We start from the raw sequence: 18,120 nt of genomic DNA on the forward strand, positions 1-18,120 counted from the left end.
CGATCATGATCAAAATGAAACCGTTCGATTTCGGCTGAACCATATTAGACCATTTTTTTCTTGCTTCTTTGGATGACCCCGTCCATATGTACCTGCCCGTCAGTTTGCTTGTGATAGTGTGTGTGTGTGTGTATTTGATGTCCAGTTTGACTCTCCCCTCGCAGTGAGAGAGAGAGAGAGAGAGAGATAGAGAAAGAGAGAGAGCGAGAGGGAGAATGAATGACGCGTCGAGCTCGGCGAAAATTATACTAGAAAACGTAATGTTGTGTAACTTCGTAGCCATTTTCGATTTACATATAATTACCTATTGTATGCAAATGGGCATTTCGACTGCTTTTTCCACTATCTCAAACTCGTAACTCTTGCCTGCCTGCCTGCCTTTGTTTTCATGGTTCTGTTAGGTTCCCTTATTATTAAAACTAAATAGTGTGTGTGTGTTTTTTTTATATTCAGGTTGCCGGTGCCGTTGTTTGTTGGCGTGTGTGTATGTGTTGTGTGTTTGTTGTTTTTTTTTTCGGATTTTCAGTTGACCAAATGGCCATTGCCTACACATTTATACTCGAATCCATTCATACACACACTTGTTCAATGGATAAAATGAATGTACGCGCGCGGTTAATGCATTCGCGTTAAGTTTGGGCTCAGTGCTCAGGCCAACGATAAATCTAATTAGCTGAAGCAGCAAAAGGAAAGGCCAACGAGTGAAGAAATACGAGAACGATAAAAAAAATGGCTGGCAAAAGTAAAAGCAGATGAAAATCTTCGATATAAATGATTCGCTCACTTAGGTACACTTTATTCAAATGATCCCTCTCTATTCTAGAGAGAGCGAGAAAACCACACACACAAAATCGAGCAAAAACTGAAAAAGTGACCAACGATATTCACTTCAAAATGCCTTGAATGTCGGGATCTTTTTTTGTTAATTGAACGGGAATTTCATGTTTGAAAATTATAAAACCATGTTGTTGTGCTCGGTTCGTTTGGTTCGGCTTATTCTTGATATCGCGGCTCTGGATCAGTGCCCGTGCAAGAGAGTGAGAGAGAGAGAGAGAGAGAGAGAGAGAAAAAGAGCCAGCAACATTTGCCATACACAGAAAGCGCTGCCGCGAATTGTGAATGTGTGTGTGTGTCTAAGTGGCGGGCCCACGATGTGAACGGGCTAATTCAAATGGCTGCGCATCAGACCGATTTCATTAATCCAAACAATATAAATATGCAAATGGATCGCTTACATCCATCTTCATTGTGCATTCCACATCTCTTCGATTTGATTCGTCCGAGTGTAACCAAGAGCCATAGGAAGGCTTTTTTTTCCACTCCACTCCAACAAGAGAATTATTCTGGCATTGTGTCCATTTCTTTTTCCGCTTCGCGTTTATTATTCGTGCGCATTTTTCTCAGCACTACCAAGCGCTCACATAGAGAGCAAATGCATTCTTTCGCAACCAGAACCAAAGACTTAATTGACCTTTCCCTTTGCTGGTGGTGGTGGTGGTGCTGCTGCTGTTGTAATTATTGTTATAGATATTTGTCATTATAAAATATGTTTGTGCAACATTTTGCTTAGTTTTAATTATTCAATTTCGTTTTTTTAATGTCCACAATTTTGGTGTCTCTCACTAAATGCGTCAACTAACAGAAAATGGACGATTATCACCAAGGTCCGATTTCGAAATTGAACACCGAGTTTTTTTTTATTTTAATTTTCTAAAATCATATTTCGAAAGATTTCCAGCTTTTGAATTGTGATCGACCAATGATTCAATGCCGTTATTCATCATGGTGCTATTATTATTTGCTTCGATATGTCCGTATCGTATGGATGCCATTTATTTTTAGTGCAAAGTGTAACCATACTGGACTGTGTGTGTTTGTGTGCGTATGTCTGCTAAGAATGCGGCGAAACCAGTTGGAAATAGAGAAAAACTGGTATGTCGTTAATTGTTATATCATGGCGGAAAAATCGGTTAATGATCGGCTAATTGAGCTGGGGCTTTCTGGTCGAACGCATTAGAAGTTCTCTGAGTTTTCGAATTGAAAAAAAAAACACAAAATTAGCAACTCGAATGGCCAAAAGCAATGAATTAACCACTTTTCAAATGGAAAATTATTTGTCGCCAGTTTTGTGCATGATTTTTGTTCCCTGTTTCTCTCTGTCTTCCATTTAGTCGCACACACACACCGCACCGCACCAACGACTCAATGTCTACACATTTGAGCTTGGGCTGCTTGCATTATTATTGCCAACCAATCAACGCCATGCGCGGCATTTATTTGCATTGAGGCAAACATGCGAGAATCGATCGATTAAATTCGTTAAAATCCGACTTGTAATGAAGTTTGACACCTAATATCACGTTTTAGATGAACGTGAATAATGGATTGAACACCATACACCCAATTATAGTGTATGGTGTATAACAAAAGGCACAAACAACAATATGGCAACAAATTGGCTTTGCGTCTCCAGCCGGTGCGGTATAGCCGACCGGGTCAAATGTAACAACGATGAAGTAATATGATACAGGCTTGCCACTGGTAGGCTATTTCAGCTATTTTCAGCTATTTTGAAAATCGTAGCTATAGTCGGCTTTTTCGTCAAAAATCAGCTTTTCTCAGCTATTCAATCTTTTGATGGAAATTGAAAGAAATGGGGGTGCTAGAACGCAAAGTAACCAACATGAATAATCAAAATAACTTGGAAATGAAAGAAAAACAGTTTTTGACTATACCGATGAATGCGTTTGACTCATCCTGCAAACAGATAATAATAGCCCGCTATAGAATGACTTGTTCACTAGCATAGCAAAGATTTCTGAATTTTTCTGAAACCGTCAAAAATCAATGCATATAACGATTCGAATAAAAATCAGTATTCTACGCGAAATTTCATATGATTGAGTTTAGTTGTCTTTTAGGAATGAGTTCAAAGATAAGAAAATTCAGTCCAGACCGGCTCGATCAGTTCAGTTTGATGCCAGACGTTATCCACGCCTATAAAAGTAGTGCGAAGGACTATAGAGATTTTAGAAAGGTTGGTAAAGATCGTGCAAAATTTCTAATCTGTTATTTTGACAGATTCAAAGATCTCCGCAAACATTCGAACACTTTTAACTTATGCAACGGGTGGTCCGATGACAAAAATGTTCAGCCTAAATTTTTTTATGTCCATCACAGCAAATTCGAAGTATTTCTGTGTAATCAGCCACAGTTAATGTTGAAAATAAAGGGTATAGTGCACAAACGCAGCATATGGAAACTGATGCATGAATTGCTTATGTTAAAAGACATAAAGGATTATTATCGATGAAATCATTAAAGTGAGATTGTTCCTTATCATTCATAAAAAAAAAACAAAACAAAAACTGTAGACATGATTCATCATTGCGTAAATTTGTCAAATAACATAAAAGAAACAGCAAACAAAAGGTCAACGAACTAGTTTGCATTGATATTTTGCCGGTAATTATTGGTCAGCTATTTTTGTAGCTATTTGAGTCAAAATTTCAGCTTTTTCAGCTATATTTTTTTCAAAATTGAGTGGCAAGCCTGAATATGATCAATTCTTGAAGATACGCTTCATTTGACTACGGACAGTGAATAAAGAAGCTTAAGCTTAAGATACATCTCTTGAGTAATAATGGAGCTTAAAGGAAAACGCTTGGTTTTGCAAAGTTCCAAGTTTGCTGCCTTCAACCAAATAAAATTCAGAATTTTAATTTCTTCTATCAACTCAATTCGATATCAAACCAAGCAATCCAAATAGGATCTGTAAATCAAATTGGGAAAATAATCAATCGAAATTTTGACATTCTGGAACGAAAATATCCTTTTTCCATTCGTCCTTAGCAGCCACCGGCTGGTTGAGCAACGCTTTGTGAACAACAAAAAATTGGTAAATAATCAAAGCAACCTGAATTTGAAAATAATGCAAATGCGATTATCTTTCATTTAATATTTCCCATCTCTCTTGCTCACTCTCACAGTTACTGCTATGTCGGTTTTGTCGATTCAAATGCTAAAATTATTGTTGTTTTAATTGTCAGACGGTAGCGTGCAACGTTGAGTTGTACGATTGTCGTTTGGGGGTTTTTCGTTCGCTATCATATATAAAATTAAAAGCCGTCAAGTGTTAGCTATGAATGCACTATGACTATAAATACATATTGTATGTATGATTTGAAATCGTTAGCTGAGTTGGATGGATGACAGCAACGACGACGACGACGACGATTATGACGACGCATTGCGTTCATATTGAAGCCGCGCGGCCGTTGACAGTTTTGTTTTTCTTTCTGTGTTCATCCAGTACACTTGTAGTAACAACTGTACAGCAAATGCTAAGCATTTGCATACGGTTTTTTTTTTCGTGATTTTCTATAATCACCATTGCATGACAATTTACATAGCGTTTGTGTTTATTTCGATAAAGAGAGTAAGAGAGAGGGAGGGAGAGAGAAAGAGCTAGAAAGAATGAGAAAAAAACATGAATGGAATCGACATTTGTGCCAATGTGTATATACATGAACTAACAAAACCAGAAGCCATAATTGTATTATTCGAACGATATCTCACGCAGCATTGCAAAATGATTGTGAGCAATGTGCAGATAAATGCAAACGCGTATGCAAATATATCGAAATTGCGAAAATGGCCACGAATCAAGAAAAGAGCGCACTCGTTCCGATCGGCAATCGTGTTTTTGTTGCTCTGTCTCACTCATTCTCGCGTCAGTTTTTGGTATCATATGTTGCACATTTTTGTTCCTGTCACCGTCATGAGCTCTCATTTTCACAAAATTAATGCCGTACTGCTGCTGCTGTGTGTGTGTGTTTTTTTTGTGCGCATATCCGGTTGAATTCGGTTCGTTGAGCAAGTGCATATTGAGACGCGTGTCGCGATCATAGATTTACGCATTTGCATAGAAAGCCATGGAATGGCTGCTCGATTTGAAAAAATGACTGAATAAACACTATTTTCTCCGCCATTTAAACCATCAACTTTCATTTGCGCCATTTGATTTGATTTATATGATTTCACGTCGTGCTTCATGAATAATAATAATATTATTACCGTTTATTTCCTCTTTTTTTTGTCCCCCTCTACATTCGCTTCAATTACACAAACATTCGATTTTTAGAATTGATCTCAGTTTTCTCTTCGTTATCTGACGAATTGTTTCCTGTAAAATGCATTGAGAACAGAGAGCCACGTTTCGTGTGTCGCACGTGGAATGAACATCGTGCACAATTGCACATGCACATACAAAAATGAAAACATCTTGCAAAAATATGAACATCAAAATGGAATCGATTGGATAACGATTCATCTTGCACTTCCGTGCGCCTTGCCAGCAACATATTTCGCAAAGATTTGACACAAAAACAATGTTATGTGCATTTTCAGCATACATCGCAAGCACATCAGCTTTATTTTATTGCTTCATTCGGTTCATATTTTGCAATTCTTGTAATCAGATTTATGTTCGATTACGAAGCGATGCTAAGTCTTTGCGATCTTTGCTAAGACAGAGATAGATAGAGAGTTGAGCCGGTGCAAATAAAATCGCGAGATGGTGCGACGCGGTATTGAAAAAAAAAAATGCTAATAATTATCGGCCCTGACACTGATTATATGCTCCTTGAACGAAGCGATCAAGACTTATGCTTCTGCAGTGAATTATGATGATCTCGCGTTCGCATTTGCCGAACGGAAATGGAAAACCAACAGCAAATTGGCTTTGTCGAACACTGGCGAAATGAAAAAAAAAAACACAACACTCGACACAGCCACAAACATAATAAATAATTTTTCGCTCATGTTTTTTTTGTTCCAGCATGAAATTTGCAATGCATTTATTCAATTCGAATTATTTCGAGTGTGTACGAAAAAAAAAGCTGCAAATTTGCCAAATACTTCACTTTCATTTGTATGAGCAATGTGCTTTGCTGTCAACACGATATAATTTTCACGGGGAAATGATGAAATTCGCATCAAGTGCATTTATCTGCGTCAGGTTTTTTTTTCCTGCCTCCTTCAACTATCATTATCAGGCTGGAACAGATTTATTTGTTGTTGAAAATGGGCGGCCAATAATTTTATTGAAACTGAACAATAACGAAAAAAAAAAACGCCAAGTGGAAATTGATGAGCGATCATCGAATAACCTGTTCAAATGTAATTTTAGAGTGGAATATATCGATTCGAACACAAGTGATTGAACCTTTTGCAAGCACACCATTTTGTAACATACTCTTCTTAGCGCCATAACACGACACATTAAAGATATGAAGAAGAAGCAAAACAACTACAGAACCAAGCATAACATTGTAATGCACACCATTCAATGTTAAACATCTACAGCGGAATAATGTTGTTGCACATTGTTCGAACATTGTTTGTTATTAATTTTGTAATCCATAATTTTGCGAATTTTCAACCAGAACCGGCCACGAACTCAAACGATGTCTCAATCTCTCTCATAGCAAACAGGAAATTATGCATCACCCAATATTTATTGTTCAATATCATCGATAAATGTGCGCAGCATCATCATCACGTACATTTGGCGCTTTCAATCGACAGCCACACCCACCGCAATCGCAGCACGTACTACTTCCAATGAAAATGATTTTGATTTGTGTCTTTGGCTTCGATTTGCAAGCCACATTTTTATTTTAGATTTTGGTTTGAATTAGGGAAAAATACAGTTTTTTTCGTTACTTCAAATGAACCATTGCGACAAACAAATTCCCTCATAATATTTTAGTTTTAAAGTGCAACATAAAGTTTTTTTTTTTCATATGGAGTTGTTGTTGTAAACTCTATATAAAAAAAAAATTCATGTTGCACTTTGAAACTAAAATATTCTGAGGGAATTTGTTTGTCGCAACGGTCCAAATGTCCTATGGATTCTTGAGTTTCGATTTTCCAGGAACTCTCAGTAGAATCTTCTTTTGAATTGCTAGTTGAAAATCTAATGAAAGACAGAGAATTATTTCTTATTTTGATATCTTTTAATGCTTTCACCCATGCAAGACCCATTAACCCTTTGCAGATACAATGTGAAAGCAGTATAAAAGAATTCCAACAGCTTTATCGAACAACTGTGTCCATGACCATGAAAACATGGGCTAACCAGAAAAAAGAATTCATACTTTCAAATTATAAGTTAAAAAACGTATTTAATTCGTAACCCCCTGATTAAATAGCCATATACATTGGAGTCAGACTGAATGGCATATTGCATAAAAAAGATTAAAATCAATTTCGGACTTTCTTCTCGAGAGGCTATCTAAAAAAAAGCATTTATTTGTTCGACATGGTTTGGTGGATTCGATAGAATACTCAAACCAATTGTTTAAATAAATGACGGATCAAACATTATTTCGCACACAAAAAAATTGGATGAACAAATTCCACAAACAAATGAAATTTTTTCAGATTTGCACAAGTTAGCATCAAAATGTAAAAAATCAGATTGGAAATGTAGAACAAACGGGTTGAAGAGAAACATTGACCAAAATTTAAGGACAAATTGATTACAGAAGCTGTCTCGAATAAAACTGCATACATATTTGGGTTTATTATTTAAACATTGGCCTGATCAGTTTGATTTGCACAGTGTTTGCAAAGCCTGTATTTTTCGAGTATTTAAGAAATTGATTTGGCATAATTTTCACTTTTCATTTTTGTTCTTACACTTATTCAGTCTGAATATAAACATAAAGAATAACTATAATTGAAACGTTCTATTGCAGATTGGATGGGAACTCTCAAATTTAACGACACCCGATATTCCACTGGCCCTGGCAGCCGTATGGGATGACTATAGCCAAAGTCTATACTTTATCAATATGGCTAGTTCCGGCATGCAATCGTCTATTTTCCGTTACAGTGATTTGGATGGCATTTTTTACTCGGCATACATTGAAGGCGTGTCAGCACCTTCATTTATCATGCCCATAAAAGATGAATGTGACAAAATGGCAAAGTGTAATGTGTGCGGTTATCGATTATTTGCCGTTGGAGTCGATCATAGTGTGTTAATTATCAAGTGGAATGGGAAATCGACAAAGGCCAAAGTGGTTAGTACTCTTTTGACACTGGAACAGAATATGCCATTGAGTCGAACGAATTTCGCTCGAGCTGATAACAAAGGACGGCTCTACGGCGGAACGCTTTCGCGAAAATTTTGCAATATAACTGCATCAGAAGGATTCTATCGATATAAGAAGACAGCCGGTGTTGATCTTCTATTCAACGGTTTATTTTCAACATCGGGCGTTGTTTTCAACGAAGATTTAAATAAAATTTACCAATTGGATACTTGCACAGGATTCATCGCCGAATTTGACTGGGATCCAAAAACCGGCGACATATGTAAGTCGTTTTACGAGTTAAGAAAATATCTTTTCACGCTTTCTCAAAATTGCATTGAACGTCATTTTCAAGACATTTTGGAAAATGCGCTTGCGAAATGGTTTTCTGGGTAAAAAAAAAAGTCACGAAAATGGGTGATATGACGTCCAAAAATGCATAGGGAAAATAAATCGGAATTAATTGAACTTTCTCCTCAGGTAACGGTCGTATAGCATTTGATTTTGGTTCAGTCAGTAGAGAGCCAAATGTTCCCGTTGGCATGGAAATTGATTCTTTTGGATTTCTCTACTCTGCAATCTATTCGGAACATAAGGAACAAGTGTGGAAAATAAATCCATGGTAATTCATTTTCGTGTTTTTTTTTCCTCTAATTTTTAAATTAGATCGATTTGTTTCTTTTTTCGTGCATTCAATTTCAAATTCCATTTCAAATGGATAATTAGTTGTGGTTTTGATTTTATTGCAATGCTTGACATACTTTCAGGACGGGTGGTTTGGCTGATGTTTATGACATAAAAGTGCCTGGCATTTCTGGAATGGCATTAGGTGGACCAAATCGAGATATTATGTACGTTATTGCCGGTTCGGAAATTGTTAATGTATATTCAACTGCCGTTGTGAAACAAATCACAGAGGGAACTTCAATTTTCGTTCTACGCGGCATAGGAGCAATGGGACAGCCATCAACGAGTCTTTCCATCAAAGGACAAAACAATGATTGCAACAAATGTGGATCGCATTAAACGGGATTTTATTGAACACTTTCACATTATACCACTAAAAAGTCTCACTTTCAATGCCAAATTAACGAAAAATGCACGAAACTACATTTTCAAAAGATATTGAATATGTAAAATTTAAGTAAATTCGATGTTTTGGTTGATCATTATTATTTATTTAAAAATTATTTTCAAATATTTCAAGCTATTGTTTCAAAATTTTGGCCTTTTTGGCCATTAAAAATTCATTTTTTTAAAACTCTTTCAACTTTAAGTTGAATAATAAAAAAAAAACTTTAACGAGCTTTTTTCGTTTGAATAAAACTTGAAAAGAAACTTGTGATCCAAAATCCGGATGATTTTCATTTCCTAGCGATCGACTTGAATTCAATTTGAAAATGTTGTCATTTCGATGACACAATTTGGTTTGCGGTGTGTATTTTTTTCTTTCAAATTTGCGCCATTCATCGACGAAACATCAAAGATGCCGCCAAAAAGGTATTAATCTCCACCATATGGAAAGTGAATTGACTGTTTATAGCCCACAAGCATCGCACATCCCATGACCAATGCGATAAAAAGAGGCAATAACGTGAATTGGTTGTTCGTTTGAAAACCAAACAAATGCTCGTCATTGAAAATGGGTTAAGCGTTTGAAATTTATCAAAAGCAAATTGATCGGTTTGCCGCACAGCCACAAACAGTTCACTGTTCAACTCATTTATCATTCAATTAGACGATTGGTGTTTATTCATGCTTCGCCCATTTCGTTATCTCGTTTGTGTTTCGGACGTTTTTTTTTCCGTTTACTTCCTCAACGATTGTTTTTTATGCCTTTTTTTTTAAATCCAGGATTGTTGTAATCGCGTCACCGACTCTCTGCATCTGTTTTTCATTCAACGCAGAAAAAACACGATATATAAACGTAAGAGAGAGTGAAAAAAACCGCGCCGTGTTCGCTATCAGTATCTATGCCGTGGGGCAGAGAACGATGCAGCCGCCCAAATATATCATAATAATGCATATCAGTCACACAGACTAAACAGGCATCAAATGCGTTTTGTTTTTCGTCAGGTGATTATAAAATTATAGACTATTTTAAATTAGAGACAGAGATGGAGAAACAACACGTTCGCCTCAATAGCATAGGAAGATGAGGAAAAGAAACAAAACGGTCAATGGATTATACTCCGTTTAACTCATTCAATTTTCTATCGCAGCACAGTAATGAAATCAACAGCAAACACAAAACAAAGCAGAAGACGAGAAAAAAAACACACACACAACAGATTGATCGAAGACACGTATCAACGTGGAGCGACAGAAACATCAAGCTAATGTAACGATTATAAATCACCTGTTCCCATCGGCATTGAAATGTACCGAAAATTTTCGACAAAAGCGTGCACATTTGCATCGAAACGACTCTTTGAATAGCATATCGCTATCGATGGCTAGTTAATTGCTCTGGTGCTTCATTGATTTTTTTTCTCTCTCGCTCTGTGTTTTTTCGATTCGATTCTGTTTTGTAGGGAAAAAAACGAATTGGAAGGTGTTTTCGGCGAAAAGCGTTTGTTGTCGAGCATAAATGTGATGAATACCACAATCATCATCAAAAATGGAATTCGCTGTTTTTCTTTAGAAATGTTCGCCGTTATACGAAGAAGAAGGGGGAGAAAAAAACCACTGGTGAGGTGCTGGTGAAAAATCGGATAAAAACATTTATTACAATCGCGCCAATTTCGTTCAGATATTACGATTTAAGGTGTGCAATGTATGACGTACCATATTTCATCTCTGGCTGCCTGAACACTTTTTCTTCATAATGCAATGCTGGGTGTTGCATTCGGCCTCAACTCAGTTGAACGCTTTCAATCATATTCGTCTGATGTATGGAAATGCTTTTCCAAATATTCACACACACACACACCGATCGCTGAATTGTTGCAACAGAGTAAGCGGGAAAATCAACGTATGAATGCATGTTTCATCGAACAAAACGGTTTTGTGAATGGAGATTGTGTTGTGCCGGTTGTTATTTTATTTTATTTTTTCTCTGTATTTCATTCGTGTCTCCTTTTGAACGATTCGTTGACGATGAATGGAAATAAGGAGAGAAAAGTCTTTGTGCAAAGAGAGAGGTAGAGAAAGAGAGAGAGTGAGAGAGAGAGAGAGAGCAAGGGAGACCAAGTGAGATGAATACAAAGGGAAATGGTGTGCAGAACAATCGTAATGCGATAAACAGCAAAGATTAAAGTTATTACTGAGTGCAAATCGTCTGAACATATTGTTACTATGTTAACTGTCATAATTTCATGTAACATGTGACTGTAAAATGCAACTCAACGTGCATATCATCACACATAGTCACCCGTGCAAAAAGAGGCAGCATCGCCATGAATAAATTCACCAGCCCAACACAATGTGTGTGTACAGCTGTGTGAAGAGAGTGCAATTGAACGTCAGTCGTAACGCGAGCGAAACAAAGCAACATTTTGAACAATGGACAAAAAAACACACACACACACATCATATTGAATGGATTCACATGGTTCGACACATAAATTGTTCACTTGACACGTCCTTTTTATTCAACGCAATCGATTTTGACCACTTTTAAACACTATTCAGAACTTTGTAATTGGCGGCACAGCGCAATGAATTTTTCGTTTCAAGTCCGAAGTAGAAATAATCTCCGTTTTGAACTAATGCATACTTTATATTTCATACCCCGTTAAGATGGTCGAATTTGGTTTACTCTAGATTAATTGTGATTAGCTACAAGAGATGTTTGGTGAAAAAAAAAGTAAAACATTTCAGTCATGATTCCAGAAGCAAGGTGATTCAATTTCCTCCGTTAAATAAATACTTTTCGTAACGAAAGCAAAGATTTCGATTGTTGATCTCAAGCCAAAATCACATCGTCTGTCCAAAGTAATCGATTGACTCTTCGTTGGCTAAATGCAATGTGATTCGCACCAACGTTGAAAATGTCAATAACACCGTCTTAGCGTGGCTGAGATTCATTTGAGTTGGGCTTCTTAAATAATATTTCGCTCATAAAACTGTTGTTTATGTTTAATCGCTGTATCGGGTTATAAAATGTTTATTGATCCAACTTTGTGCTCAAATGAATGATGTTCATTTCGGCGAGAGAGAGAGAGAGAGAGAGAGAGAGAGAAAGAGAGGCATGACGATGAAGTTGAGAGCTTGAGCAGCAGCGAGAAGATGCAACAATGAAACCGAAATTCATAAAATGTGGCATTAAACCGGTGACTTAGTATGTGGCTGAGTGGAGTTTTGTTAAATGTGCATGCACATTGGAATGATCGGAGAACAATAAAAAACGGGAGGCTCGCAAAGCAAAACGGCAACCACAACAGAAAACTAACAACGAATTGGAAATGAAAAATATAGTGAATTCATGCAAATGTGCACGACATTCTTGTGTGAGAGCCCAACTCATCCACCGGTGGATTGTTCGCGCGGAGAGTGCGATCTGAAAATGCCTGGCCACTCGACCAGATTATGACACCAACGTAAAAAAAGAGCCTTTATACATTATTTATGGGCGCTCAACAGTCATCGTTTTCATTGCTTGTGGTTGTTGATTTTTCGGCTAGTTCTCTCGCGCCGTCTCGCTTCGTTGCATCGCCAAATGGCAATGGGAAAACTGCTCGTTTCGTCTCTCATCTCTCATAACATGACGACAACTATTTAAAATGAATTAATTGTGGGCAACAAGATAGAATGGGAAGCTGTAGCCGCAGCAACAGTGTTGCCCATGGAAATTTATGCGCACCGATCAGGTCGGTGGCAGCAAGCAGCGAGCAAAAACACTTATGTATTTTAGTTATGGCGATTCGATGTGTGCCGCAACGTCTACATCAAAATGCGTACAACTTAATGGTGCTGCACGAATCGGCTGGCAAGGGAAACGCTCAGCGCTCCCGCTGATACGAGCCACGCTAATTTTCGTCGATTGTCTGGCTGCTGGATGCCATTCTGGTGCACTGGGCTTAAGTCCACCACCACATGCATTTAGCATGCGATCAATTCGTAATTCGTTTTTTTTTTCTCCTCTTCTTCGTCGTTCGCATCTTAATATTTGGTTAGCAAAAGAGATATATTCATTGCTTTATGTCATCTCCAGCCCGTTTCGAGCGCATACATTCGCATTACCGATTGTAAACATGAGTTATGATCGCGTAAATTCAAACAAAGTAAACATGATTTTATGACACATGCAAAGCGATGAGACCGAAAATGATATCCGACACATTCGCGCGTATTTGGTATTTGCGCAAGTGGCCTTTGGGGACCGTTGAGAAGGGAAGGTGAAGAAGGATTGTTTTTTTTTTGTGTGGAAATTAAATAAGCTATAAATATTTCAATTTTCTCAGAATGCACAATGCTCATTCGCTTCAACCAAGTCTCCTCACTATCACAAGCATGCTCACTTTTCACCGTGGTAAGAAGCAGAGAATGAAAAAAAAAACGCCACGGACCATTTGCATCGGTGGTCTATTACTAAAGATCGTTCGTTGTTCAAACAGGCTCAAAATCGTGCATTTTATTGCGCTGGTGATTTGAATAATCGCTTTTCGATTGCATCGTCGTTATCGTTACTCTTCGTTTCCATTCATTCATTTTCGGTGTTCAGATGATTCGCGCGCATCAACGAATGAATACGAGATGTGCACACAAAATCGACATTTTTTCCCATCAAAATTACTTCGATCATTTTTCGCTTAACGACATTTCATACTGCTCGTGATGTACGAATGGTCAACGCCGGCATACAATGCTCTCGCTCCCGCCCGACTAATTATAATTTTACAAAGTGTATCATAAAATGTAACAATTTCGGGGCGCTGCGTTATTTATATTCTTATGGACATTTTGCTCATTTTAATGCAAAGATATCATGGTCACACAGTGCAACTTTGTGTATTGGCCAATAAAAATGTTGAGAGAACTGTGTGTTTGTGCAAATTCACATGGAAAATAGCATCAATATCAGCAAATTCACGTCATGCGTAGTGTTCATCACTGTTTCGCAGTTGAAATATTTCAGATGATTTCTTTCTTGATTATTCTTTCCGCAGTTTTTTTTTTCAGTATTGTAGCAAGAAATACCTTGCTGAACAAGAGACTCTTGATGAAAATAACGACTTCTCTTCTCAACAATTCAAGAAAATTGTCCATAACTTCTATTGCACTGAATCATTTTGGTTGGATCATCCAACAATTTGATTTGAGACTCAACATTTGAGTTGAAACATTTGGATAAACGATTTTTACATAATAAAAAAGGCATACACATAAATTGAAAGCGTTAAACTTTCGAATTTTTAGCATGATATAATTACAAAAGAAGCAAAAACTCCGGGAATTTTATGCTATCTTCATTTTGTTTTCTATTAACACAAAATTCAAATGGAATTATGACCAATTTTATCAGCCTATACCAATCTTTATGATCCTTTGATTAGAATTCACGCTCGCCCCAAAATGTTTTGATGAAACGTAACTATTTCACGGCATCTGATCGTTTTGGTATTCCCATGATTGAGCGCAAAGAAAATAAACACCATGAATACACAGCTAAAGGTCATAAAATTTGGTGTTTTTTTTTTGTGGTATGCAGTTTGATGGCATGAGATGAGCAAAAGGCTTAAAATGTTTCGAATTCAATAGAAAGACTAATTAAAACCCATTGATTCCGTATTTGTTTCCAAATAATAAAAAAACCGAATGATTTTATGATCTTGAAAAAAGAAAGAATATTTGTTAATCTAGATGCGCAAGCAAGCGCAGTATTAAAACCACCGTTGTCTCTGTGTCGCTCAATTTATACCGATTTCCAGCGTAGCCAATAAAAGAGCAGTTGTTTTGTTGTTGTTGTTGTTATCATTCTCAGTTGGTAGTTTAACACGTATTTGGTTTGGTTCACACCGTCACTATCGCGTTTGGTTCATCACAATTCAATAGTCCATGGAAAAGCGCAGTATGAGGATAATCAAATGCTGGAATAAAACAAAACGACACCGCATAAAAATCAAGATTTCAAAATCCAAACTAATGAACATTTATACAAATCAAAATGAAAGACGAAAAAAATCAGATGAGTTAATAAAACTCAGATGATGAAGACAAAGAGAGAGAGAGAGAGAGAGAGAGAGAGAGAGAGAAAAAAAAACGGCTCAAAGTCAATCAGGGGAGTGATAAATATTTTGCTTGCGCAGAAACAATTTGATAAGACAACAAAGCCGCTAGTTTCATCGACAAAGAAAGAAAGAGAGAGAGAAAACACCGAACATAAAACTAATTCTGGGATATGAAAAAAAATGTTAAGTATAAAACTGATTGGTGCGAGTCATCATTGGACTTGTCAAATGTCCAATTTATTTATGAGATATGCCAAGATGCTGACAATTATGCCGCATTTCACGCACCGAATAAGCAACAGTTTTAATTAAAAACAATAAATTACAAATCGATATTCGGATTTGTTTGCGCGCGCCGCTTGCCGTTTCGTCTATATCTCTTGGGGATATACACCTATCTCTCGTTCGCTTACTTTGCATCGAATGTGGACGAATTATCGATTTAATGAATGCTAATGGATCCCAAAATGCTGTGGCTTTTGTGTGTGGATATGTGCACGCTCGCTCGCGCGTTAAATATCGTGTGAATTTTTCGTGATTTGAATGATTCCAAACGCCTTAATTGAGTTGCGCCATTCGTCCCATTCCATTCGCACTCGCGCATGGCACAGAGACATAGAGCAAAACGGCAGAGATAGAGAGTGGCACAGCGCTGAGATAAAAAAAAAAAACAAGCACCATCGAACAAAATAAATGATTATTGTGATTGTGTGAAAATAAATTATAAAATTAATATTCATTTTATTTATGTGCTTTAAATTATGCGCTTAATAAAAATTAACCGTTTTGTCGACTTTTTGTCACTTGTACACTTGTTGGAAAGTGTGGGGCTCGCGCGCGCGATGACATGGCATCGAATCAGTGTCAGTTTGGGAAATTGATGGAAAATTGCGTCGATATCAGCAGCAGCAACACCATCATCATCATCAACGGTAGAAACAATAGCCGATACTCTCTGTGCATACCGAACAGGTCCGACTGAAGAAGAAACAAAAAAAAAGATATTAAATTAAAACCACATAAAAAGAGACAGATTAAAAGAAAAAGGCGAGAGACAGGAAAAAAAAAACCACAGACACACATATAAATATAAATAAATAAGCCGAGAATGGCATTCAATTCGATCGGCTGTTTGTTATGTGATTGTTCACACTTGGACTCTGTTCATCGGAGAAATGATAGAGTTTTGATGTTTTTTTACGAGATACGTGCGCGCTCGTCTCGTTTATTCTCTCTCTCTCTCTCTCTCTCTCTCTCTCTCTCTCTCTCTTTGTCTTTCTCATCGACTCATTCTCTTCGATTCTGTCATTTTTTATATCTTCTGCTCTTTTGTCTCAACACTTTAATGATATTTTAACCAGATTTCGGTGTTAACAAATAAATGTTAGAATGTGAGTAATCATTAGTTTGAAAACCGATCAGAGGTGCGCTCACTCGCTTATGTGCGCGCGCGCACCCATTCTACTCGCCATATATCTCGCATGCCCGGTATCTATTCGAAATTGAAAAAAAGTGAACGGACTATTAGTTGATTTCGGTGCGACACTTGATGTCCGCCAAGAGCGCGAGAACGTCGAAAGTGTCGAAATGAATTATTTAATTTAACACGAAATGCTTAAATCTGAAACGAAAATGGGCGCGATAAAATTACACTTTTTTTTTTCTTTTCGAAATAAACCTGTTTTCCATTTCGTGTAGCTCTTGACGCGCTCGGTCACACTTTTATTTATTAAGTCTCAGCGATCGATAATTTTCTTGCGACATGCCCTGGATGCTGAACCGAAATCACATACTAATGCCATCACTATGATAACGCCTTAAAATGTATATTAAAAGCAAATAAATTTGTTTCTCTTATCGATGATTCTTTGAAAATAAAGTTGTTTTTACATAAGTTCGTTTCTCTCTTGCCCTTTACCAACCAACATTAGAATTCGACATGATGATCAATCGTCTTCCGTTCGGCAGAAGAAAAAAAAACACTAAAAATGTAAGGTAAAATCATTTTTTTTTTCGGAAAAATTCCACAACCACACAACTGTGTGATGATTTTAATGAATGAAACGAGATACGAACAGAAACGGAAACATGAACATACTAAAACACACAAACATCAATTAGATCAATGAAACAGGTGCCAGGGTCATAATAGCATGGCTAAAAAACATACTGAACAGATAATTGCAATGACATGATTTTATTGTTCAACCGATTTTATATATCGTTATCGAATTTATCATATCCAGAAATTACCAATGCGGTCGGTCATTCAGCCAGTTTATTAATTTTTGTCATTCGAAAGAGAAAGAGAACGAGAACAATGACATCGTAACCATTCGTCCATTCGTTTATTCTCATTTTGACCAATTCTTTTTCGGAAAAACCACACACACGCAGAATATTTTCATTTTTGAAATGGCTCATCAGGTATTTTTGGTGAACCCGATTAGCACATATCCAAACAAGGAAGTATTAAATAAATAACGAAGAACACATTTATTGACAGCACTAATTGATCGGACGATGATTTTGTTGTTTAAATGAATTTGTTCAGAGATTACCGACTTAATCAGCCCACATTTTCTTTGGATATTTGAATTTTAGAGTCTTGGAATATAGAGATTAATCCGAAAAATTAATATTCTCATTAACAGATAGAGTTATGAGATGGAAAAATGAGTTTTTATCAAATTTTTCAATTTATGAAATTTTAATTATGAATCTAGAATTTTATTTTTAAAACCAACATGTCAGAAAAAAATCACCCAATTTTTTTATAAATATAGATCAAATAGGTGTATTTCTATCGATTTCAAATTCTTTTTTTATGATTCATACTGAGATTG

At 36.8% G+C, this 18,120-nt stretch overlaps 1 protein-coding gene across 1 annotated transcript; it reads left to right on the forward strand.

Annotated features, from left to right (window-relative positions):
• The first annotated feature begins 1,171 nt into the window (after window positions 1-1,171).
• LOC129573561 (uncharacterized) lies at window positions 1,172-9,128 on the forward strand. Its single transcript, XM_055454207.1, has 4 exons — window positions 1,172-1,285; window positions 7,764-8,385; window positions 8,458-8,494; window positions 8,870-9,128. Exons 1-4 carry the CDS (start codon window positions 1,172-1,174, stop codon window positions 9,126-9,128), a joined length of 1,032 nt encoding a protein of 343 aa, XP_055310182.1.
• The last annotated feature ends 8,992 nt before the right edge of the window (window positions 9,129-18,120 follow it).

The sequence above is a fragment of the Sitodiplosis mosellana genome, unplaced genomic scaffold (genome assembly GCF_009176505.1).
Source record: "Sitodiplosis mosellana isolate CC-2019 unplaced genomic scaffold, AAFC_SMos_1.0 Smas_scaffold_6099, whole genome shotgun sequence".
Lineage (NCBI taxonomy): Eukaryota > Metazoa > Arthropoda > Insecta > Diptera > Cecidomyiidae > Sitodiplosis > Sitodiplosis mosellana.

Bases quoted from the DNA above. Each gene is read 5' to 3' on its own strand.
- LOC129573561 (XM_055454207.1), top strand. From the start codon at position 1,172: ATGGCTGCGCATCAGACCGATTTCATTAATCCAAACAATATAAATATG. The intron at 1,286-7,763 runs GTAACCAAGAGC...GTTCTATTGCAG, and splicing joins TCGATTTGATTCGTCCGAGT to ATTGGATGGGAACTCTCAAA. The intron at 8,386-8,457 runs GTAAGTCGTTTT...GTCATTTTCAAG, and splicing joins TCCAAAAACCGGCGACATAT to ACATTTTGGAAAATGCGCTT.